General features: G+C 56.2%; 1 protein-coding gene across 1 annotated transcript in view; it reads left to right on the forward strand.

Annotated features, from left to right (window-relative positions):
- Positions 1-15604: 15604 nt before the first annotated feature.
- The window catches only part of LOC140492444 (lysine-specific demethylase 6B-like), a 26753-nt gene continuing 18122 nt past the window's right edge, over positions 15605-24235 (forward strand). The window contains exons 1-6 of the mRNA XM_072591334.1: positions 15605-15728; positions 16987-17116; positions 18019-18111; positions 19932-20151; positions 20929-21018; positions 22869-23054. Coding sequence (XP_072447435.1) covers positions 16992-17116; positions 18019-18111; positions 19932-20151; positions 20929-21018; positions 22869-23054 — 714 coding nt within the window. The 5' untranslated portion in view covers positions 15605-15728; positions 16987-16991. The remainder of the gene's footprint in view (positions 15729-16986; positions 17117-18018; positions 18112-19931; positions 20152-20928; positions 21019-22868; positions 23055-24235) is intronic.

Consider the following 24235-nt stretch of genomic DNA (forward strand, 5'->3'; position numbering starts at 1 on the left):
GCCACCCGTCCACCCCTCCACTCGTCTCTCACTCCTGCCCTCCCCCTCCGCCCGTCCACCCCCAACGCCCGTCCAACCCCACCGCCCGCCCAACCCCCTCCACCCATCTCTCCCACCCGCCCCCCCTCCACCCGTCGCCCCCTCCACCCGTCTCTCCCTCCCGCCCGCCCCCCTCCACCCGTCTCTCCCTCCCGCCCCGCCCCCTCCACCCGTCTCTCCCTCTCGCCCGCCCGCCCTCCCCCTCCACCCGTCTCTCTCTCCCGCCCGCCCGTCCACCCCCTCCACCCGTCTCTCGCCCACCCACCCCTCCACCCGCCTCTCGCCCACCCACCCGACCTCTCACCCGCCCACCCGTCTCTCTCACCCATCCAACCACCAGCCCACCCACCCCCCCACCCGTCTCTCTCGCCCGTCCCCCCCACACGCCCCTCACCCGTCTCTCTCACCCGCCCACCCCCCACCCGTCTCTCTCACCTGCCCACCCCCCCACCCGTCTCTCTCACCCGCCCACCCCCCCACCCGTCTCTCTCACCCGCCCACCCCCCCACCCGTCTCTCTCACCCGCGCACCCACCCCCCACCCGTCTCTCTCACCTGCCAGCCCGCCCACCCACCCCACCCGTCTCTCTCACCTGCCTGCCAGCCAGCCAGCCTGCCCACCCACCCCCCTCACCCGTCTCTCTCACCCGCCCACCCCCCACCCGTCTCTCTCACCCGCCCACCCCCTCACCCGTCTCTCTCGCCCGCCCCCATCCCCCTCTCACCTCTCTCTCTCCCTCACTTTCATCTCCCCTCTCTCACCCAAAGCCCCACTCCCCCTCTCCCTCCCTCCTTTCCTGTCTCTCCACCCCCCCCCCCCCCTTCCCCCCCGCCTTGCTGTCCTATCTTGCTTGACGCACAGTTGTCATTTTGTTTGGATGTTTTGTTCTTGTTCGGAGACCTGACCTCGAGAATTGTTTCCGTTCGCCCAGGAGTTGATGTCATTCTGTGTCAGTGCGGAGGGGAGCTGCCTTGTGAGGCTGGACTGTCCTGTGACGGTGTTGTGTGGGGTCAGCAGTACAGCTGGCACTCAGCCCTGCTGCTTTTCAGGCTGGGCCTACCTGAAGGCAGCTGGTGAGGGTATTGGTTGGAGTGGTCACTGAGGCCTTGGTCGGTTCCTCGGGCCTTGTGTTGGGTTGGAAGCCTGGGACTAGATTTGCACCCCCCCCCCATCCCTCTCTGCTGAGGGTGGGAGGTGTGTGGGCCTTGAAACATGATAAAGTTGGACGGTGATGAACGGACCAGGAGGACGCTGGTCGGGCTGTTCGTCAACAGGAGGCTTCGCGTTCTGGAGCAGGCTGTGTTTGGAGACCTGTGGCCAGTCCCAAGGGACAGTCACACCTTTCCTGCGCTGGATTTGCACATGGCCCTGTGTGAAAGACAGCTCCTCTCTCAGCACAGAGCTCCCTCGGTGCTGACCGTAGGACATGACCTCGGTATAGAGAGGGAGAGAGACACCGTGGGGGGGGGGGAGAGAGGAGAAACCAGCAGATTCTAACGTTAATTTAACAAGCTCAAACTGGAGCGGGCCAGGGATGGAAAACGAAGAGGGATTTGGGCGATTAACTGAGGTGGGGGGGGGATGAAGAGGGATTTGAGGGATTAACCGAAGGTGGGGTATAGGTGACGAGGGGTTTGAGAGATTAACCACAGGGGGAGGGGGTTTGAGGGAGGGATTTGAGAGATTAAGCGAGGGGGAGCGTTTGAGAGATTAACCGAGGGGGGAGTGCGGGTGGGGAGCTGGAGAATGTGTGGGTGTGGGGGCTGGTTCCAGATTCGCTGAGTCTGGTTCCCTACGGAATTGTTTGCCGGACACCTTGTTCTCACAAAAGGGGAAAGGTTTCAGTCACAACAGGCAGGCAGGCTGTGGGGGATACAGAGAGGACAGGAGTCACAAACACAGCCCTGAATTGGCATCTGATCAAAGCCGGCAGTTGTTTGAGGCTGGCACCGGGGTGGGAGAGAAGGTAGACCCTAGGGTGTAACACCGGAGAGAGGTCAGGGGTTCCTCAGTATTGGTCGCTGGGCACAGGCTGGGGGTTGGCAGCGGAGGTTGTGGGGGGGGGTGGGTGGGATGGTTGGCTGTGCAAGGGCACATTGTCTGGAAGCTATGGGGTATATGAGATTGTCTCAGCACCTGCCTGGTGCAGTCTGTCGTGTCCATGTCTCACTGCATCGCTCCTATCTCAGGATTGGAACAGGCCCTGGCAGAAGGGGAAGGGCACGTGTCCTGGGAGAGTGGGTGGCACGGCTAGGCGTGACTTTGCCCTGGGTGGCAAGAGGGGGTGTGGCTGAGTTAAGGTCAGCCTGCAACTGCATTTTGAGTTTAACCCTTAATGTACCCGAGAAAAGCCAAGGTGTGTGTCTCTGTGCGTGTGTGCGCGTCTTACACTCAGTATCTCTCCCTTCCTCTATCTCATTCTCTCCTATCTCTTTGTATCTCTCCTTCCCTCTTTATCTCCTTCCCTCTCTCTCTCCCTCGATTTCACACTCTATCTCATTCTCTCTCTCTCTCTCGATTTCACTCTCTGTATCTCTCCTTCCCTCTGTCATTCTCTCTCTCTCTATCTCTCTACGTCTTTCTCTCTCCTTCTCTCTCAATATGACTCTCTATCTCTCCATTCCCTACCCGCACCCTCTATCCCAGTCTCTCAATTTGCTTCTCCCTGTCTGTCTGTCTCTCTCTGTCTCTCTCTCTCTCTCTCTTTTCCCCTCTCCCAGACCAGTGTGATTGCATGTGAACCTTCACCCTGTTTTCTATATCAGTTGAAATGGGTGGTGCAGGTCTGGAGGTGGTTTATTTGAACACTGAAATTAAATAATCATGGTGACAAGCCAGTGGGAGTTACTCAGTAAATACAGACGGTGGGAGGGAGCCTCTCTGTGCTCTGGGAGTGTTTGTTTTTGATGAATGTCAGTGCCCATCGAAATTACACCTGGGCAGGACAAGCGAGCATACCCACTGAGTCCTTAAGGTATCAGGGCGGATAGGTAAAGTAGCTAGGAGGGCATTTGGGATCAGAGAATCCATTCGGCCCATCGAGTCCATGTTGGCCTTCCCTGAACAGTCCACTCAGACTCACCCACCCTTCCCTATTCTGAATGTCCCACGACCAATCCACCCTAACCTACACATCCCTGAACACTATGGGGTAATTTAGCATGGCCAACCCACCCTAACCTACACATCCCTGAACACTATGGGGTAATTTAGCATGGCCAACCCACCCTAACCTACACATCCCTGAACACTATGGGGTAATTTAGCACGGCCAACCCACCCTAACCTACACATCCCTGAACACTATGGGGTAATTTAGCACGGCCAGTCCACCCTAACCTACACATCCCTGAACACTATGGGGTAAGTTAGCATGGCCAGTCCACCCTAATTTGCATGTCTTTGGATTGTGGGAGGGAACCGGAGCACCCGGAGGAAACCCACCCAATGGGCTGAAGGGCCTTTCTCTGTCCTGCAGACCTCTGTGACTCAGAGAAAGTGAGGGCTGCAGATACTGGAGCCAAGAGTGTGGAGCTGGAGAAGCACAGCAGGTCAGGCCGCATCCGAGGGGAAGGAGAGCCGACGTTTCGGATTCATCAATCCTAATGAAGGGCTTTTGCCCGAAACGTCGACTCTCCTGCTCCTCAGACGCTGCCTGACCTGCTGTGCTTTTCCAGCACCACACTCTCTCGACTCGGATCTCTGTGACTGCATGGCGTAGCTGTTCAGTCAGCTCACTGACCATGGCTTTCGGAGAGATGAGCCTGGTTTGGCTTTCCAAGGTTTCCACAGGCCGGCCCGGATCGCGGCTTTCAAATGACGCCCTGTGATGGTTGTTTCCTTTCCGAAATCCGTTCTCAAAGCACCGCGCTGAGGTTAGCTCCCGGATTCGCAGGTCGCGCCCTCCGGTAACGCTGTGGTCTGCCTATCACTGGAAAAAGGGAGTCTTGACGGATGAGTTACCGGGGGCCGTGAAACAGCGGGTTCTGCTGCCTGCGCTGTCCAGTCAGTCCCTCAGCAAGTGTCTGCAAACCTGGGGGGGGGACCCGTTGGCCGTGACCATACGGGCCAGAACTCGGGCCACAACGTGACTGTGGTACCCTGAGCCAGTATGTGGCCACACACTAGTGTTTATCAAATACAGACTTCACCGTGAGCGGCATTGTGGGAAATGATCAGTGTGACGAGGGAAGTGTTGGATTATGGGAGGAGACAGAGAGGCAAGGAGGGTGAGGGACCCCCAGGCAGCTGAAGGCACAGCCTCACGGGGAAGGGTGCGGTGGGGGTGGGGGGAGCAGTGGGATTCAGAGGACGCTGGAGAGGCCAGAGGTGGTAGAACTGAAGAGGTCACAGAGGGGTTTAGGGACTGCACGAGGTGATGGGGATGGTGTAGGGGCTGGAGTGGGTTACAGAGATAGGGAGGGGGTGTAGGGGCTGGAGGGGGTTACAGAGATAGGGAGGGGGTGTAGGGGCTGGAGGGGGTTACAGAGATAGGGAGGGGGTGTAGGGGCTGGAGGGGGTTACAGAGATAGGGAGGGGGTGTAGGGGCTGGAGGAGGTTACAGAGATAGGGAGGGGGTGTAGGGGCTGGAGGGGGTTATAGAGATAGGGAGGGGGTGTAGGGGCTGGAGGGGGCAACAGAGATAGGGAGGGGGTGTAGGGGCTGGAGGGGGCAACAGAGATAGGGAGGGGGTGTAGGGGCTGGAGGAGGTTACAGAGATAGGGAGGGGGTGTAGGGGCTGGAGGAGGTTACAGAGATAGGGAGGGGGTGTAGGGGCTGGAGGGGGTTATAGAGATAGGGAGGGGGTGTAGGGGCTGGAGGGGGTTACAGAGATAGGGAGGGGTGTAGGGGCTGGAGGGGGTTACAGAGATAGGGGGCATAGGGGCTGGAGGGGGTTACAGAGATAGGGGGCATAGGGGCTGGAGGGGGTTACAGAGATAGGGAGGGGGCTAGGGGCTGGAGGGGTTACAGAGATAGGGAGGGGGTGTAGGGGCTGGAGTGGGTTACAGAGATGGGGGGGTGTAGGGGCTGGAGGGGGTTACAGAGATGGGGGGGTGTAGGGGCTGGAGGGGGTTACAGAGATGGGGGGGTGTAGGGGCTGGAGGGGGTTACAGAGATGGGGGGGTGTAGGGGCTGGAGGGGGTTACAGAGATGGGGGGGTGTAGGGGCTGGAGGGGGTTACAGAGATGGGGGGGTGTAGGGGCTGGAGGGGGTTATAGAGATAGGGAGGGGGTGTAGGGGCTGGAGGGGGTTACAGAGATAGGGAGGGGTGTAGGGGCTGGAGGGGGTTACAGAGATAGGGCGGGGGCATAGGGGCTGGAGGGGGTGTAGGGGCTGGAGGGGGTTACAGAGATAGGGAGGGGGTGTAGGGGCTGGAGGGGGCTACAGAGATAGGGAGGGGGTGTAGGGGCTGGAGGGGGCTACAGAGATAGGGAGGGAAGTAGGGGCTGGAGGAGGTTACAGAGATAGGGAGGGGGCATAGGGGCTGGAGGGGTTACAGAGATAGGGAGGGGGCATAGGGGCTGGAGGGGGTGTAGGGGCTGGAGGGGGTTACAGAGATAGGGAGGGGGTGTAGGGGCTGGAGGGGGTTACAGAGATAGGGAGGGGTGTAGGGGCTGGAGGGGGTTACAGAGATAGGGGGCATAGGGGCTGGAGGGGGTGTAGGGGCTGGAGGGGGTTACAGAGATAGGGAGGGGGCTAGGGGCTGGAGGGGGTTACAGAGATAGGGAGGGGGTGTAGGGGCTGGAGGGGTTACAGAGATAGGGAGGGGGCATAGGGGCTGGAGGGGGTGTAGGGGCTGGAGGGGGTTACAGAGATAGGGAGGGGGTGTAGGGGCTGGAGGGGGTTACAGAGATAGGGAGGGGTGTAGGGGCTGGAGGGGGTTACAGAGATAGGGGGCATAGGGGGTGTAGGGGCTGGAGGGGGTTACAGAGATAGGGAGGGGGCTAGGGGCTGGAGGGGGTTACAGAGATAGGGAGGGGTGTAGGGGCTGGAGGACGTTACAGAGATGGGGGGTGTAGGGGCTGGAGGGAGATACAGAGGTTGCGGGGGGTGGTGGGTGTACGGGCCCGCGGGGTTCCAGTGAGCAGGGAGGGGTGTGAGATGTTGCTGCGTCAGGGCCTGGTCTGAACATGAGCCAGTGTAGAGCGGTTAACCGGGATTCCAGGGATCTTTTCCCCAAAATGGGTCCGTTTGGTTTTGCCAAAGGGAGTGAGTTGGTAACACTGGGACTGGGCTGAGTTGTGAGTCAATCTCTGTCGCACTGTACTGTACTGTGTCGTTAGGAAGATCCAGACGTACAATTTGAGGTGATGCCCTGAGGTGATGTCTGGAGAATGCTGGACGGGGAGGTAGTGGTTAACGGCTGGCTACGGGAAAAGCTGTTTGTTTGTGGAGTGTTACCGGGAGATGGGAGGTCCACCATTAAACAGGGGGAAACAGTATCCAAGCAGCTGTGCCCTTAAAAAACACCACTAACAGGATGTCTGCTGTTCAGAGGGAACAGAGCAACAGGGCAAGGGGAAACGCCTGGTTGGGGAAATAAGAGTAACGCTGATTTCGGAGAGGGCCAGAACTGAGGTGATGGGCTGAGCGGTCTCCTCGTGCCCTGAGGTGTTGTGGTGGGAGAGAGATGGGCTCCCCAGCCCGCTTGGTTTATCACCTCACTGAGACAGTCTCAGGCACAGAGGAATGGAACTGGTGGTGGTTACAAAGGTGGACCAGGAACATTCCCGGGAACTGGGCAGAGACTCCGGCTGAGGGTGGGGGGGGGGCGGGATTGGGTGGGAATGTGGAGGCGGCTGAGGAATACGCAACCCCGGTTCAGCTTGGAGTGAGTCAGCCGTGTGGCCCCAAGGTGTTTCATAGGGAAAAGGACCAGTTTGGATGGAGTTTAATCGAGATAAATGTGTGGTGTTGCGTTCTGGGAAAGCAAATCTTAGCCGGACTTATACACTAAATGGTAAGGTCCTAGGGAGTGTTGCTGAACAAAGAGACCTTGGAGTGCAGGTTCATAGCTCCTTGAAACTCGAGTCGCAGGTCGATAGGATAGTGAAGAAGGCGTTTGGTATGTGTTCCTTTATTGGTCAGAGTATCGAGTACAGGAGTTGGGAGGTCATGTTGCAGCTGTACAGGACATTGGTTAGGCTACTGTTGGAATATTGTGTCCAATTCTGGTCTCCTTCCTCTTAGAAAGACGTTGTGAAACTTGAAAGGGTTCAGAAAAGATTTACAAGGATGGTGCCAGGGTTGGAGGGCTTGAGCTACAGGGAGAGGCTGAACAGGCTGGGGCTGTTTTCCCTGGAGCGTCGGAGGCTGAGGGGTGACCATATAGAGGTTTATAAAATCATGAGGGGCATGGATAGGATAAATGGACAAAGTCTTTTCCCTGCGGTGGGGGAGTCTAGAACTAGAGGGTATAGGTTTAGGGTGAGAGGGGAAAGATATAAAAGAGACCTAAGGGGCAACTTTTTCACACAGAGGGTGGTACGTGTATGGAATGAGCTGCCAGAGGATGTGATGGAGGCTGGTACAATTGCAACATTTAAAAGGCATTTGGATGGGTATATGAATAGGAAGGGTTTGGAGGGATATGGGCCGGGTGCTGGCAGGTGGGACTAGGTTGGGTTGGGATATCTGGTCGGCATGGACGGGATGGACCGAAGGGTCTGTTTCCATGCTGTACATCTCTGTGACTCAATTCCTGAATTGGGGAGTGGCAGGGTAAGGAGGGGACATCGAACTCAAGGTCAAAGAGAGTCGGAGAGCCTTAAGGAAGGAATTCCGGAGTTTGGGAGCCCAGGCAGCTGAAGGATGGACTGCCACAGTTGGGATCAGAGATGTGGAATGCACTGAAATAGCAAGTTGTGCTGAAGTATGGAGGATTGAAATCACTCCAGGGTCAGAGCAGCACAAGGAGAATTCAGGATGCCGCAGCTGGTGCTCCTGTGTCTGTCAGAGCCCCACCGAGCCGCCCGTGACCCCCCCCCCTCCGTCCCCACACAGCGAGTCACACACTGTCTGTTTCCATGCTATCAGTGGAGGAGGTGCCCTCAGCCCTGTGACTTAGAGGGACCGCAGATTTCCGACAGATAACTCCGTTGTTTAAAAATGACAGTGTGAAGGCAATTGTTGTGTTGCGGGGCCAGGCTAACACAGGAAACAGGTCTCTGTGAGCACACTGTACCAACTTCCTGCCTCTGTGACGCCTACTTCCTTCTCCAGAAATAGACCACCAGTTTCCTGCCCCTCCAGCCTCCCTTGTTACCAATCTTGGTCATCCCTTTCCTCCTCCAACCCCTTGCCAGGGCCTGCTCTTGCTCAATTATTAATCTTTTTAACTGCTCATGAAATAGCCACCAGATCTAACATGAGAAATCACCCTGATGTTAATCCAGCTCCCTCACACTGTCACTCAGTAACCCCTCTCCCCCCCAGTGCCCTGTGTTACTGACTGTATCTCTCCTGATGTTAATCCAGCTCCCTCACACTGTCACTCAGTAACCCCTCTCCCCCCCAGTGCCCTGTGTTACTGACTGTATCTCTCCTGATGTTAATCCAGCTCCCCCACACTGTCCCTCAGTAACCCCTCTCCCCCCAGCACCCTGTGTTACTGACTGTATCACTGCAGATGTTAATCCAGCTCCCTCACACTGTCACTCAGTAACCCCTCTCCCCCCAGCGCCCTGTGTTACTGACTGTATCACTGCAGATGTTAATCCAGCTCCCCCACACGGTCACTCAGTAACTTTCCCCCCACCCCCGCAACGCCCTGTGTCACTGACTGTATCACCACTGATGTTAATCCAGCTTCCCCCACACGGTCACTCAGTAACCCCTCTCTCCCCCAGCGCCCTGTGTTACTGACTGTATCACTGCAGATGTTAATCCAGCTCCCCCACACGGTCAATCACTCGCACCTTGCTGTATTGGATGGAGTTGCTGCAATGACTGTTGGAGGTGTTTCAGTCTGAGAGCTGTTGTTTGAGGTGGAAAGGGAGACCTCATCACAGGGTAATGGAAAAAAAGGCTTGCATTTAGTTGAAAACTTGTAAAATTCGGAGAGCCCAATCCCAGTTCATCCCATGATGTGTATTTGAACGGTAATTGCCATGGTATTGGAAAGGGGATTGGTGCAGCGCTGACTCTGAAGAAATCCTTTGCTTCGATCTTGCAGGGTTAATACCAGTTCAGGAAGAACAGCCACCCCCATCTCCCCTCAAAACATGTATCTCCAATTGTAATTCTGTCAACCTGACCTCACACTCAAGGCACTCACTGTGACAGTTACATTGCACCTCTGGTCAGAACAAAATATGGTACTGGGTTAATGCAGCGTTCTGACAGCACAGCTGGAGGGTCAGTGTGTTTAGGGAACAATGCACTGTCGGAGGGTCAGTGTGTTTAGGGAACACCGCACTGTGGGAGGGTCAGTGTGTTTAGGGAACACCGCACTGTCGGAGGGTCAGTGTGTTTAGGGAACACCGCACTGTGGGAGGGTCAGTGTGTTTAGGGAACACCGCACTGTCGGAGGGTCAGTGTGTTTAGGGAACACCGCACTGTGGGAAGGTCAGTGTGTTTAGGGAACACCGCACTGTGGGAGGGTCAGTGTGTTTAAGGAACACAGCACTGTGGGAAGGTCAGTGTGTTTAGGGAACACCGCACTGACGGGGGGTCAGTGTGTTTAGGGAACACCGCACTGTGGGAGGGTCAGTGTGTTTAGGGAACACCGCACTGTGGGAGGGTCAGTGTGTTTAGGGGAACACCGCACTGTCGGGGGGGGGTCAGTGTGTTTAGGGAACACCGCACTGTGGGAGGGTCAGTGTGTTTAGGGAACACCGCATTGTCGGGGGGTCAGTGTGTTTAGGGAACACCGCACTGTCGGGGGGGGGGGGGGTCAGTGTGTTTAGGGAACACCGCACTGTCGGGGGGGGGGGGGTCAGTGTGTTTAGGGAACACCGCACTGTGGGGGGGTCAGTGTGTTTAGGGAACACCGGACTGTGGGAGGGTCAGTGTGTTTAGGGAACACCGCACTGTGGGGGGGTCAGTGTGTTTAGGGAACACCGCACTGTCGGGGGGTCAGTGTGTTTAGGGAACACCGCACTGTGGGAGGGTCAGTGTGTTTAGGGAACAACGCACTGTCGGGGGGGGGGGGGTCAGTGTGTTTAAGGAACACCGCACTGTGGGAGGGTCAGTGTGTTTAGGGAACACCGCACTGTGGGAGGGTCAGTGTGTTTAGGGAACACCGCACTGTGGGAGGGTCAGTGTGTTTAGGGAACACCGCACTGTGGGAGGGTCAGTGTGTTTAGGGAACACCGCACTGTGGGAGGGTCAGTGTGTTTAGGGAACACCGCACTGTGGGAGGGTCAGTGTGTTTAGGGAACACCGCACTGTGGGAGGGTCAGTGTGTTTAGGGAACACCGCACTGTGGGAGGGTCAGTGTGTTTAGGGAACACCGCACTGTGGGAGGGTCAGTGTGTTTAGGGAACACCGCACTGTGGGAGGGTCAGTGTGTTTAGGGAACACCGCACTGTCGGGGGGTCAGTGTGTTTAGGGAACACTGCACTGTGGGAGGGTCAGTGTGTTTAGGGAACACTGCACTGTGGGAGGGTCAGTGTGTTTAGGGAACACCGCACTGTGGGAGGGTCAGTGTGTTGAGGGAACACCGCACTGTGGGAAGGTCAGTGTGTTTAGGGAACACCGCACTGTCGGGGGGTCAGTGTGTTTAGGGAACACTGCACTGTGGGAGGGTCAGTGTGTTTAGGGAACACTGCACTGTGGGGGGGTCAGTGTGTTTAGGAGAACACCGCACTGTCGGGGGGGTCAGTGTGTTTAGGCAATATTGCACTGTGGGGTGGTCAGTGTGTTTAGGGAACACCGCACTGTGGGAGGGTCAGTGTGTTTAGGGAACACCGCACTGTGAGAGGGTCAGTGTGTTTAGGGAACACCGCACTGTCGGGGGGTCAGTGTGTTTAGGGAACACCGCACTGTCGGGGGGCTCAGTGTGTTTAGGGAACACCGCACTGTGGGAGGGTCAGTGTGTTTAGGGAACACCGCACTGTGGGAAGGTCAGTGTGTTTAGGGAACACCGCACTGTCGGGGGGTCAGTGTGTTTAGGGAACACCGCACTGTCGGGGGGTCAGTGTGTTTAGGGAACACCGCACTGTGGGAGGGTCAGTGTGTTTAGGGAACACCGCACTGTCGGGGTGTCAGTGTGTTTAGGGAATATTGCACTGTGAGGAGGTGAGCGTTTAGGGGTACCTGCCTGGTTTGTTGGGAGTGCGGTTGTATTTCTCAGTGTCCTGATTGAAACCTTTGCGGGTTTTGTCGGCTGGCAGTGCATTCCCTCGTCAGGATGGGGAGTGACTGCGAGTGCTGCAGGATGCTGCTCTGGTGCTGCCCTGTGGGTCTGGAACAGTGTGTTGCAGGAACGTTGCTGCATTGCTCCCTCACATTGTAGATCATACAGACTCCTGTTGCTGAGACATTAGTGGGGCAGGGAGTGGATGTCTGTCGATGTGATGCCAATCAAGGGGGTTGCTTTTTGTTGGATATTGAGGAGCTTCCCAAGTGTTTTTGGGGCTGACCCTATCCAAGCGCGTGGGCCACATTCTACCATCCTCTTGACTTGTGCTTTGTCGATGGTGGACAGGGTTTGGGGAGGCACGAGGTGAGTTATCCTCATCTCTGACCTGCTGCTGTTGCCAATTATATGGCTAGTCCGGTTCGGCATATACAGTCAGGATTAGGCTATTCAGCCCCTTGAACCCCTTCTGCTATCTCACGAGCCCAAACTGGAACAGTACAGCTGAGGAGCTAGCCCACGCTGTCTGTATGATATTCTAAACTAATCCCACCTGCCTGCACATAGATTAAATTACTTACAGTGTGGAAACAGGCTCTTCGGCCCAGCAAGTCCACACCGACTCGCCAAAGCGCGACCCACCCAGACCCATTCCCTTACATTTACCCCTTCACCTAACACTACGGGCAATTTAGCGTGGCCAATTCACTCAACCTGCACTGTGGGAGGAAACCCACACAGACACGGGGAGATTGTGCAAACTCCACACAGTCAGTCGCCCGAGGCTGGGATCGAACCCGGGTCTCTGGCGCTGGGAGGCAGCAGTGCTAACCACTGAGCCACCGTGCTGCCCCATACTCCACTGAACTCATCCACACATATCAGGCTGTCCAATTGCCTGATATGCCATCGCCCTTTTCCCCACACCCCGGTTTCCCTCCCCTTCCATTTTACCCTGTTTCAGTTCCCCTTCCTCCCTTTCCCGTCTCTTTCCCATTCTCGGAGACCAGTTAATCCCGTGAGTGAGTACGACCGAGGTCCCAAAGACTGCTGGCAGCAGGGTATTGACAACGCTCGAGCGTTCTGCTGGCCCCTGCCATCGGTGCGGTGCTTCTGGGGCGTATTGCATCACACCCGTGACTTGCAGATGGTGGGAGAGGCATGTGCCTCCCTCCTCAGTGTTGGTAGAACTGCACTTGGACCTTGTTACATGCAGCTAACAGAGTGAAGGAGATGCTGGGGCTGGATCAGGTGACTGCTTGGAAACGGGTGTCACTGGGTGACTGGAATCGACTCCCCGTTCCGGCAGTGCCTGTGTGACATTTCATTTCCTGTAATGCCCCGGCCCCGACGACTTCTGGTTTTTCTGTGTAAGAGAAAATGTTGCATTTCTCTTGGTTTCGGAATCAGATTCGAGTGTCTGCTTCTGGAAATCGGCTCTGGGTTTGTCGGGGGGAGGTAAAAATATTGTTGTCTTTGCTGATTTGCTGGTGGCAGCTTTCCTGCAAAGGTCAAACCTGGTTAAGCCTGGCCCCCCCAGAAGACATTGCCCCGTTGGTCAGCGTGCATGGATAGGGTGGTTTCTGCAGCAGAGAGGATTCTGGGAACAATGCCGGCCATTATGCAGTACCCTACATTTCACATTAAATATCTCATCAGCTGTCTAGTACCCTGACAAAGCCCTTTGTTGCAATAGGTGCTACATAAATGTAACTTCTTACCAACTGATCATAATACCCAGTTTGATCCCAAACTCCTCAACTGAAAACTCTGCACAGTGGTTTATTCAGGGCTCCATACTTGAGGGGAAGAGAAGGGGGACGGCAAGGGAGATTGATCCAGAAGAGGACCAGGGATGAGGGACTCAACGAGCGACTGGGGAACCCAACATGGTGGTCAGTGGGAGCCACGCAGGTTGGGTGGACGTTGGGTTGACTCACTCGGTTGGTTGATGGAGTGATTGAGAACTGATCTGTTTCCAATGGACAGAGGGCCATAGAGTCACGGAGATGTACAGTAGAGAAACTGACCCTTTGGTCCAACCTGTCCATCCATCCTAAATTAGTCCCATTTGCCAGCACCCGGCCCATATCCCTCCAAACCCTTCCTATTCATATACCCATCCAGATGCCTTTTAAATGTTGTAATTGTACCAGCCTCCACCACTTCCTCTGGCAGCTCATTCCATACACGTACCACGAGAAAAAGTTGCCCCTTACGCCCCTTTTATATCTTTCCCCTAAACCTATGCCCTCTAGTTCTGGACTCCCCGACCCCAGGGAAAAGACTTTGTGTGTTTATCCTATTCAGTCTCTGATTATGAAAATAGGTTTTGTGTGTGTGGTGTCTCTGTGTCTGTGTGTGTGTCTCTATCTGTGTGTCTCTGTATCTGTGTGTATGTGTGTGTGTGTCCCCGTGTGTGTGTGTGTGTGTGGTGTCGGTGTGGTGTGTGTGTGTGTGTGTGTCTGTGTGTGTGCGTGTGTGTGTGTGGTGGGGGTGAGCAGGCGCCAAATATCGTCGTTATCCTAAATCCTTTGTTGTGTGGGGAGATCATTTTTAACGCAGCCTGCAGCCGTGAGCTGGGGAGTGTTCCCGAAATGAAGCAGATTTAACAGGAACTTTCAAAAGGGGAACTGAGGCAAGTTGTGGCAAGGGTCTGCTTCCTCCAGGGGTCTGGGCGCGGGTTGGTGGCCCTGTTTGCTCTGTCACGCTCCAGTTCCCGTTAAGGGTCGGTGAGGGCGTGCAGAGCTGCTGACTCTGTCAGCGCCTGGAGTGGAACATCCTCTCAGTGTTCGCCGAATGAGTCAGTCGGCTGAGTGACACAGTGCTTTCCCTGAACTGCTGAAACCGGGACCCAGTGTGGGGTTGGTGGGTGTGGGAGGAGGGGGATGGAGCGGGGAAAGGTTCTCACACTATGTCATTACTCACAGAGTCCTGTCCCTCCCCCACCTCGCGCTCTCGCACGGATCACTTCCTGTTTCAGAAGGAACTTTGATAGACCCCCCCCCGGTGTTGTCCCCGCACTCGTCCCCACCACCCAGCCCACGTCACAAGCCCGTTGCTACGGGTTACCAGTGAAATTCCTGTTGGTCGTGTTTACCTGAAACTTCCTCTGATTCTTCAAATCCCTGCTGACGTAGGGGAGGGGTGGAACTCGAGTGTTTGGGGGGAGGGTGGGGGTGGGGGGGTGAGCAGGAGAGACCTGACTCGGTGAAACTGGGGACGGGAGGGAGAGGGGGAGGGGTCAGGACGGGCTATTCTTGGAGGTGTCTCCGAGGGACAGGCCGTTACCAGGACCCCCTCCCCTCAGACTGGTGACTGGAGGGACCCTTCCCTACCCTCTGTGACTTTGTGTGTGTCTGGGAGTGGGTGTGTCGGTGTGGGTGTGTGTGTGTCTCTCTGTGTATGGGTGGGTGGGTGTGTGTCTCTGTGTGGGTGTGTCTCGGGGTGTGTGGGAGTGAGTGTATGTGTTTTTGGGGGGTGGGGGGGGTGCTCCACAGTAGCCTCCTGTTTGTTGCCCCTCCCCGAGGTGGGTTTGGGCATCGATATCAGGGTCACAAGGTCAGGAGCAGCTCACAGTCAGCTGGAGCGAGGCTGGAGCATTGTCCGAAGCTGGACAGACCCCCCCCCACCCTCGAAACCCCTACCTCAGTCCTGTCTCCCCTCCCCAGGACCAGCTGTGGGAGGGAGGAACACGGGCCAGGGTCTGGGGGGGAGGTGGGGCCTAAGCTGGGGCACCTCCTGCTCGAGTGGTTCAGCCCCAGAACAGGGTTCCCCAGGGACTGGGCTGAGGGGTAAGGGTGGGCAGGGGGGGGGTCAGGAGTGAAGGAATGTGGTTGGGATGGGTGGGGGTGGGGGGTGTGTCCTGTGGTCAGAGCCCAGATTGCAGCAGCTCACAGACACTGTGAACCCCCTCCCCCCCAGACCGATGCCAGGACCCCCTCCCTCCTCTCCCCCTCCCACCTTGACCTCTCCCCATCCCCTTTCTCCTTGCCCCTCCGCCCCTCCCTCTTTGCCTCCTCTCTCCTTGCCCTCTCCCCCTTCACTTTGCCCCCTTTCCCCACTCCCCTCCTTCCCCTGTGCCCCATCGAATCGCTAGTTCCTTTCCCCCAGTGTGAGGTGTCTCTGTGTGAGGTGTGTGTGGACAGGGGGTGGGTGGGGGTGAAGCCCCCCATAGTCAAGCAGTTGGTGGGATTGTTGTGCGGATGGGGGGGGGGGGGGGGGAAACAGGGTCCTGTCGCCCAGAATGTTCACCAAATCTCTCCTTTTTAACCCGTCTCACAGAGAATATCACCAAGGAGACCAGACGAGCCCAGCGGATTGGATAAAGGAAACGTTAACGGCAAAGATTCAATTGAACCTCTGTGTAGCTGTGAGACTTGAAAAGGTAGGGTACAGCAGGACCCCCACTCCGCCCCCCCCCCACCTCCCGCCTTTACCCTGTACAACCTAATGATTGGCTTTACACTGAGGACAGGGGTCAGCTTGAAGGCTCGGTGTCAGAGCAAGAGTGGGGCCCAGGCTGAAGTATGACTGTGGGATACACCTGTCCAAGGGCCTCAGACTGGCCACTGCTGCTGCTGGAACCAGCCACAGAATTAACACTCTCGCTGTTCTTCATCCCCTGGCTCTTTTCTCCAGCCAGGTCTTGCGAGGTGGTTGATGGGGGACAGTGTAGAGGGAGCTTGGTGTGGATCAATGCTGGCACCGTGCACTGGGTACAGGCCACTGGATGGTGCAACAACATTGCGTGGAACGTCGGCCCACTGACTGGTTAGTGTCGGAGTAGTGGGAGCAGGATTCATACCTCACCCTGCATTATTCCTGCTCTCAGAACATTTAGTGGGGACAAGTGTAGAGGGAGCTTTACTCTGCATCTAACCCCATGCTGTCCCTGTTCTGGGAGTGTTTGATGGGGGACAGTGTAGAGAGAGCTTTACTCTGTATCTAAACCCGTGCTGTCCCTGTCCTGGGAGTGTTTGATGGGGGACAGTGTAGAGGGAGCTTTACTCTGTATCTAACCCCATGCTGCCCCTGTCCTGGGAGTGTTTGATGGGGACAGTGTAGAGGGAGCTTTACTCTGTATCTAACCCCATGCTGTCCCTGTCCTGGGAGTGTTTGATGAGGGGACAGTGTAGAGGAAGCTTTACTCTGTATCTAACCCTGTGCTGTCCCTGTGCTGGGAGTGTTTGATGGGGACAGTGTAGAGGGAGCTTTACTCTGTATCTAACCCCATGCTGCCCCTGTCCTGGGAGTGTTTGATGGGGGGACAGTGTAGAGGAAGCTTTACTCTGTATCTAACCCCATGTTGCCCCTGTCCTGGGAGTGTTTGATGGGGGACAGTGTAGAGAGAGCTTTACTCTGTATCTAACCCCATGGGATCCCTGTTCTGGGAGTATTTGATTTGGACAGTGTTGAGTGAGCTTTACTCCCTCAAAGAGTAGAGGGAGCTTTACTGTGTACCTAACCTCGTTTTGTCCCTATATTGAGTTTTGATGGTTACAGGTAGGGTGAGCTTAACTTTCAGTTGAAAAGAGTAGTGGGAGCTGTCCCGGGTGCTGTCCCTGAGCTGGGAGTGTGTTTCGGGAGGTGGGCAGTGTGGGAACGGCCTGTCTCTGAGCTGCAGCCTGACCTTCTCCCTGCAGGCTGGATGCATCATACATCGGAACAGTTTGGAGTGCGCAGCGCGCGAGAAACCTTCCCCGTCGAGAACCTGAGCCGGGCCGGGGTGGGATGGAGCTCGATTCCCCAACGATCATGGCCCCTGAGTAGCAGGTAAGGGAGGGGGCTGCGAGACCGTGGGTGGGAACAGGGCAACATGGAGCGATCAGATCAGATCGCCACGGGCAGCCAACTGTGTGGCGGGGCAGAGTGTGTACCTGTCAGCGTCTGAGGGTTATTCCCCACATGATGACGTGTTCCGTGTCTGGACCTGGAACGCCCCAGTTTGAGCGCTCCTCATGGGAGGTACGTCAGGGGACCATGTGATTCCAGGGGCTTGCTGCCCTTGATGAGCGAGGGAACCCTGGGATTGACAGACCTCTGTGGCGGGGAGGTTGATGGGAGTAGCAGCGGTGGTTACCATCTCCAAGCTGCTCTGCAGGGATTTACCAAGGATCCCCAGACAGCACCTTGCCAATTCCACCTGGAAGGACAGAGGGCAGCAGGTATAGGGCACGTTGTCTACAGTCGGAACACACACAGTCGGCCTGTGGACTGCTGCAGTTCAAGATGGCAGCTCTTCACCACCCTCTCAAGGGCCAGTTCCACCCGATTCAGCGCGAACCTTCAAACAGACCGTTGGCTGAGTACTCAGTGAGAGAACAGTGGGTTGTGGGAATGATTGGAAGCGGTACTGGCCACTCTCCTGATCTGCCTTGATTTAGCGAGGGTCAGAGTAAACAGCTGTCAGTGAGTCATTAACATTTCCTGAAGGCTGGATTAATACAGGGCGGGGGTGCCTGGGCAAATGGAGCCTGAGGTCAGAGGGCAAAGGGTGATGCTGGGCAGCCCGAGCTGTATGGGCCATGTATCCAAGTATTGCGCTGGGACCCGAGTGCTGGCCGGATTGGATTTTGTAACATCCTGGTGGACTTGGGCTCCCCTTTCATCCTCTGATTTATTCCCCACCCCGCCCCACCACTCCCTCTCACCCCACTGTGTTGTCTCTTTTCCAGGTGCTCCGCCAATGTTGGTCAGAATCCGTATAATCTGTATCCCAGCCACATGTCCAACATCGGACACTCTGGAAAGTCGTTCTGTCCCTCAGGGTAAGAGACTCTGCTCCCTGCCCCTCCCCCCCCAACAGCTCGATTGAGGAGCGCGGAATGAGGGGGTTAGTGCCAGACGAGGTGGGGACAGGCTGACTGGAAGCAAAGAGCCAATTAGTGAAGTGATTGTTAATTGGGGTTTTAATTATGTTCTCTGCTCCAGAGACAATACAAACATATCGATGCTTCCCTGAATTACTCCTTCACTAACTCACTCTGCATTACACCACAGCAGGAGAGTGTTGAGCGAATGCTAGCTGTCTGTAAAATGACCCTCGCAGTCCCATTCCATCCCTGGAGTCGCGGCAGGTTACTCTCCCTCATAAGACCCTGCAGTTTGCTTTCCAAATCGTTCATTGCCTTCTCCAACCCACAGTGAGTTCCAGGTCACTGTCACTCATTCTCATTCTGAGAATAAAGTTCATTCTCGCATTCCCCAGGCCCGGAATCTCTGCCCCCTTAAACTTCTTAAACCTGCCTCCCCCCCACCCCCCTGCCCCTCACCCTCGCAGCACCAGCTGACTTGGCCTGCTGTCTTCCCTGAACCCCTCACTGTCTCGCACGTCTCGATTGAGGGGAATAGGCCCAGCGTTTCCATCCCAACCTTGTCACTAACCCCGTTTTTTCCCCCCCACAGCTCCCCCCCCGGAAGCGTGCGGGAGAAATATCCTCCCCAACCTTCCTGAACTGTGGGGACCAGACCGTAACCTGCTCCTCGGATGCTGCCTGAACTGCTGTGTTCTTCCAGCACCACTAATCCACAATCTGGTTTCCAGCATCTCCAGTCACTGTTTTTACCTCCGTGCTCCAGCTCTGGCCAGGCCAGGGGGTTACAAAAGACTGAGGAGCACATCCCACCCGTTGAACGCACAGTTTTATTTGTACGTTGCTAACTGAATTCTCCCATGCGTGTTCCCCACCTTCACAGATTGATGGGCTCCCTCTTGTTCCCGCCCACCGGTTTTAACACTGTGCCGTTTCTGCCCGTCTACCTGCCTTTTCCCATTCCTTCCTGCCAGAATGGATCACCTCGCGTTCCCTCCGTTTTAAATTCCATTCTCCAAGCCTCTCCTGCCCTGTTACGTTTGACGGTTATCTCACTAAAGATTTGCCAGTGCACCCAGGTTTGGAATCATCGGCGATCTGACTCTTCGTGTTCCAACATCTGAGTCGTTTATGCGATGCTTCACAGAAAAGGTTTCCCTATTTTTTTTTAAAACCACAAAACCCTACAATACGCAGCCCGGCTGAGGGGGGGGGAGTAAGGGGAGTCTGTTTACCAAAGCACGTGGCCGTTTTCCTGTTTAAAAACAATGACTGAGGCCTGGCTACTTTAGACCCAGAGTTTTGGTGAGCAGGTAGCTCTTGGCCACCCCCTGGTGGGCAGTTGCAGTGCTGCCGTGGGACGTGATTGAGGGCATGAGTTATTTTCCTGCGTGGGCGGGGACTTGAAAACAATGAAAGTAAGTGTGTGTGTGTGTGGGGAGCCCGGGTAAAATTTGTGTTTCTCGTCGGCGAATTGGCAGAATGGTAATGGGGGTGGGGGTGGGTAGTAAGATCCCTTTAAACCGCGAGTAGATCCATTCCCCCCCCCACCCCTCCCCACGCACCATTCCGCGGCTCACCTAGCGCGCAGGGGCAGCCTGGGGAGTGTGGAGGTGCACGGGGAGACCGTGTAGTCCCTAAACGGGGGGAGGGGGTCTCTGGAGCTGCTGCTTGTTGGAGCGAACAGGGGGGGGGGGGTTTGGGAGGGGCAGTGTCTGGGTCTGGCCGCGATGCCCCAACCTGTTGAGTTGAAAGCCTCTCGCCTCCTTCCTCAGGTCTCCCCGGCCGCTGCATGGCAAGCTGGATGGGATCCACAGCTGCGTGCAGGCCCTCCTGCACGATCAGCCACAGCCCCGCGTCTGGGAGCAGCTGGGCCAGATCTACGAGTCTGAGCACGAGCTGGAGGATGCCATCAAGTGCTACCAGAATGCAGCACGGTACACCAGCAGCTATGGCTACAGCGACCTCACCACCAGAATCAACCGCCTGCAGCAGGTAAGGACACACCTCGATGGGCCGAATGGCCGCATTTCTCGCTCGCGATGGGCCTCGGGGGTACTTTTGTGTGTCTGTCTGTCTGTGTGTGTTGGGGGGTGCGCAGAGGGTTTGACAGCAGCCACCATTTTGATTCCCGGTGTCCGTTTGGTTTTTGGAGCCGATCGTCCTCGGAGGCCGTTCGTGGGGCAAAGGGTTTCCCCGGCTCTTCTCCAACACGGTGGCACAGTGGTTAGCACTGCTGCCTCACAGCGTCAGAGACCCGGGTTCAATTCCCGCCTCAGGCAACTGACTGTGTGGAGTTTGCACATTCTCCCCGTGTCTGCGTGGGTTTCCTCCGGGTGCTCCAGTTTCCTCCCACAGTCCAAAGATGTGCAGGTTAGGGTGGAATTGGCCATGCTAAATTGTCCATAGTGTTAGGTGAAGGGGTAAATGTAGGGGGATGGGTCTGGGCGGGTTGCTCTTCAGAGGGTCGGTGTGGACTTGTTGGGCCGAAGGGCCTGTTTCCACACTGTAGAGAATCTAATCTTTAAAAAAAAGGCCTGGTGGCTGCCTCCCCCAACCTCGATTCTGGGGGGGGTGGCAAGACTGGATCCGAGAAGGCCCACAACTGTGATCGGGCCACTTAGCGGACGGTGGGATCTTGTTGTGCACAGTGTGGGACCAAATACCAGCAGGCGCCCAGTAGGCTGAATAGCCTGACCCCGTCCCAGAAACTTTTCTGTTCCTTACCACGTTTATGTTTGCTCCCTCGCTCCAAAATCAAACCCCCTTCAGGTCCATGTGTGGAAGTTGCACTCCAGTCCCTCCCAGACCAGACAGAGGACCCTGCCAGCTCTACATGATGTCTGGAACATTCTGCAGCAGGTGAGTCTCCCTCTCACACACTGGCACTGTTTCCCCCACTAACACCCCCCCCACCTTTGCCTGTTTGTGCCCACTTTACCCCCACCTTCGCGACTGCACTCTCCATCCCCATTCCCCCTCCCCCCACCAATCCCACCTGTAGTCACTCGCCCACCCCCCCAACCCTTATACCCACAATCGTCCCCCCTCCCTCCGCCCTTCGCGATCCCTGGTACGCCCCCTCTCTGTTTACGCCCCCCCCTCTCTGTTTACGCCCCCTCTCTGTTTACGCCCCCTCTCTGTTTACGCCCCCTCTCTATTTACGCCCCCTCTCTGGTACGCACCCCCCTCTGTTTACACCCCCCCTCTCTGCTTACGCCCCCTCTCTGCTTACGCCCCCTCTCTGGTACGCCCCCACCCTTTTATGCCCCCTCTCTGTTTACGCCCCCTCTCTATTTACGCCCCCTCTCTGGTACGCACCCCCCTCTGTTTACACCCCCCCTCTCTGCTTACGCCCCCTCTCTGCTTACGCCCCCTCTCTGGTACGCACCCCCCTCTGTTTACACCCCCCCTCTCTGCTTACGCCCCCTCTCTGCTTACGCCCCCACCCTGGTATGCCCCCTCTCTGTTTACGCCCCCTCTCTGTTTACGCCCCCTCTCTATTTACGCCCCCTCTCTGGTACGCACCCCCCTCTGTTTACACCCCCCCTCTCTGCTTACGCCCCTTCTCTGGTACGCCCCCACCCTGGTACGCCCCCTCTCTGTTTACGCCCCCTCTCTGGTACGCACCCCCCTCTGTTTACACCCCCCCTCTCTGCTTACGCCCCCTCTCTGGTACGCCCCCACCCTGGTACGCCCCCTCTCTGTTTACGCCCCCTCTCTGGTACACCCCCCTCTCTGTTTACACGCCCCCTCTCTGTTTACACGCCCCCTCTCTGTTTACACGCCCCCTCTCTGTTTATGCCCACTCTCTGGTACACCCCCCTCTCTGGTACACCCCCCTCTCTGTTTACACGCCCCCTCTCTGTTTACACGCCCCCTCTCTGTTTACACGCCCCCTCTCTGTTTATGCCCACTCTCTGGTACACCCCCCTCTCTGGTATGCCCCCCTCTCTGTTTACACGCCCCCTCTCTGTTTATGCCCACTCTCTGGTACACCCCCCTCTCTGTTTACACGCCCCCTCTCTGTTTATGCCCACTCTCTGGTACACCCCCCTCTCTGTTTACACGCCCCCTCTCTGTTTATGCCCACTCTCTGGTACACCCCCCTCTCTGTTTACACGCCCCCTCTCTGTTTATGCCCACTCTCTGGTACACCCCCCTCTCTGTTTACGTACGCCCCCTCTCTGGTACACCCCCTCTCTGCTTATGCCCCCTCTCTGGTACACGCCCTCCCCTCTCTGTTTACGCCCTCCCCTCTCTGTTTACGCCCCCTCTCTGGTACACCCCCCCTCTCTCGTACACCCCCCCCCCCTCGTACACCCCCCCCCCCCTCTCTGGTATGCCACACCCCCTCTTTGGTACACCCTCCCCTCTTTGGTACACCCTCCCCTCTCTGGTACACCCCCCCTCTCTGGTACACCCCCCCCCCCCCACCTCTCTGGTATGCCACACCCCCTCTTTGGTACACCCTCTCCTCTCTGGTACCACACCCCCCTTCTGGTACTGCCCCCTCTCTCTCTTTCACTAATGTGCTTGGTTTTAAGCGTATTTTTTTGTACTGGCCGGCGATGCTGATGTTAAACATCAAAGGTGTATGTGTGTTTTTTTTTTGTCTTCTTCCTCCCTCACTCTCTGCTCTTTATTCCTCTCCTCCTTGCTGTTTCCTTCCCCCTCTCCCCTTCCCTCCGTCGCCTGCTCCTTTGTGTTAGAAGCGAAATTTCAGTTCAACCAAAAACGGCTTCCAGCTGAAGCGAGGAGCAGGACCTGGGGAGCACTGTGGGCAGCCAGCCAGCCCCTCTCATCAGCAAACCAGCCCACCCAACCACAGCAGTGATATCCCCAGCTCGATCAAACGGAGGCGCAGCAGGAGCCCAGACCAGGCCCAAAACCACCAGGTAACCACCTTGGCATCAACCGTGCTGTAGGAAACGATGTTGTGAAACCTGAAAGGGCTCAGTAAGGATTTACAAGGATGTTGCCAGGGTTGGAGGATCTGAGCTACAGGGAGAGGCTGGACAGGCTGGGGCTGTTTTCCCGGGAGCGTTATCAAAGTTTATAGAATTACAAGGATGAACAGACAGGGTCTTTTCCCTGGGGTGGGGGAGTCCAAAACTAGAGGGGCATAGGTTTAGGGTGAGAGGGGAAAGATATAAAAGAGACCTAAGGGGCAACTTTTTCACACAGAGGGTGGTACGTGTATGGGATGAGCTGCCAGAGGAAGTGGTGGAGGCTGGTACAATTACAACATTTAAGAGGCATTTGGATGGGTATATGAATAGGAAGGGTTTGGAGGGATATGGGCCGGGTGCTGGCAGGTGGGACTAGATTGGGTTGGGATATCTGGTCGGCATGGACGGGTTGGACCGAAGGGTCTGTTTCCGTGATGTACATCTCTATGACTCTAATTCATTGCAAATGACCTATGAGGACAGTGTAATAATCACCTTCATGAAGTAATGTGCGTTATTATCCAGGTTAGTCCCTTTACAGTCCCTCGCACAGGAAGTAATTGAATGACATTGTTTATCTCCCCTGGGGTCACTCAGAGTCTGTAGGCTGGGGACTTTCTCAAGCTGGGCGGGTGATTGTGAAACCTCAGTTTCCAAAACGATTGAGGGGGGGGGAAGGTTTCATCCAGTCATGTGCCACGTTACTGCAGGTAAACATGTGTGTACCTTCCTTCGGAAGTTGCTTTACCCACTGGGCACTCATAGGGTGGCTATAGAGGTTAGCACCGCTGCCTCCCAGCGCCAGGGTTGATTCCAGCCTCGGGTGACTGTCTGTGTGGAGTTTGAACATTCTCCCCGTGTCTGCGTGGATTTGCTCCCACAGTCCAAAGATGTGTAGGTTAGGGTGGATTGGCCATGCTAAATTACCCCATAGTGTTCAGGGATGTACAGGTTAGGGTGGATTGGCCATGCTAAATTACCCCATAGTGTTCAGGGATGTGTAGGTTAGGGTGGATTGGCCATGCTAAATTACCCCATAGTGTTCAGGGATGTGTAGGTTAGGGTGGATTGGCCGTGGGAAAATACCCCATAGTGTTCAGGGATGTGTAGGTTAGGGTGGATTGGCC

The sequence above is a fragment of the Chiloscyllium punctatum genome, chromosome 21, assembly GCF_047496795.1.
Source record: "Chiloscyllium punctatum isolate Juve2018m chromosome 21, sChiPun1.3, whole genome shotgun sequence".
Taxonomy (NCBI): domain Eukaryota; kingdom Metazoa; phylum Chordata; class Chondrichthyes; order Orectolobiformes; family Hemiscylliidae; genus Chiloscyllium; species Chiloscyllium punctatum.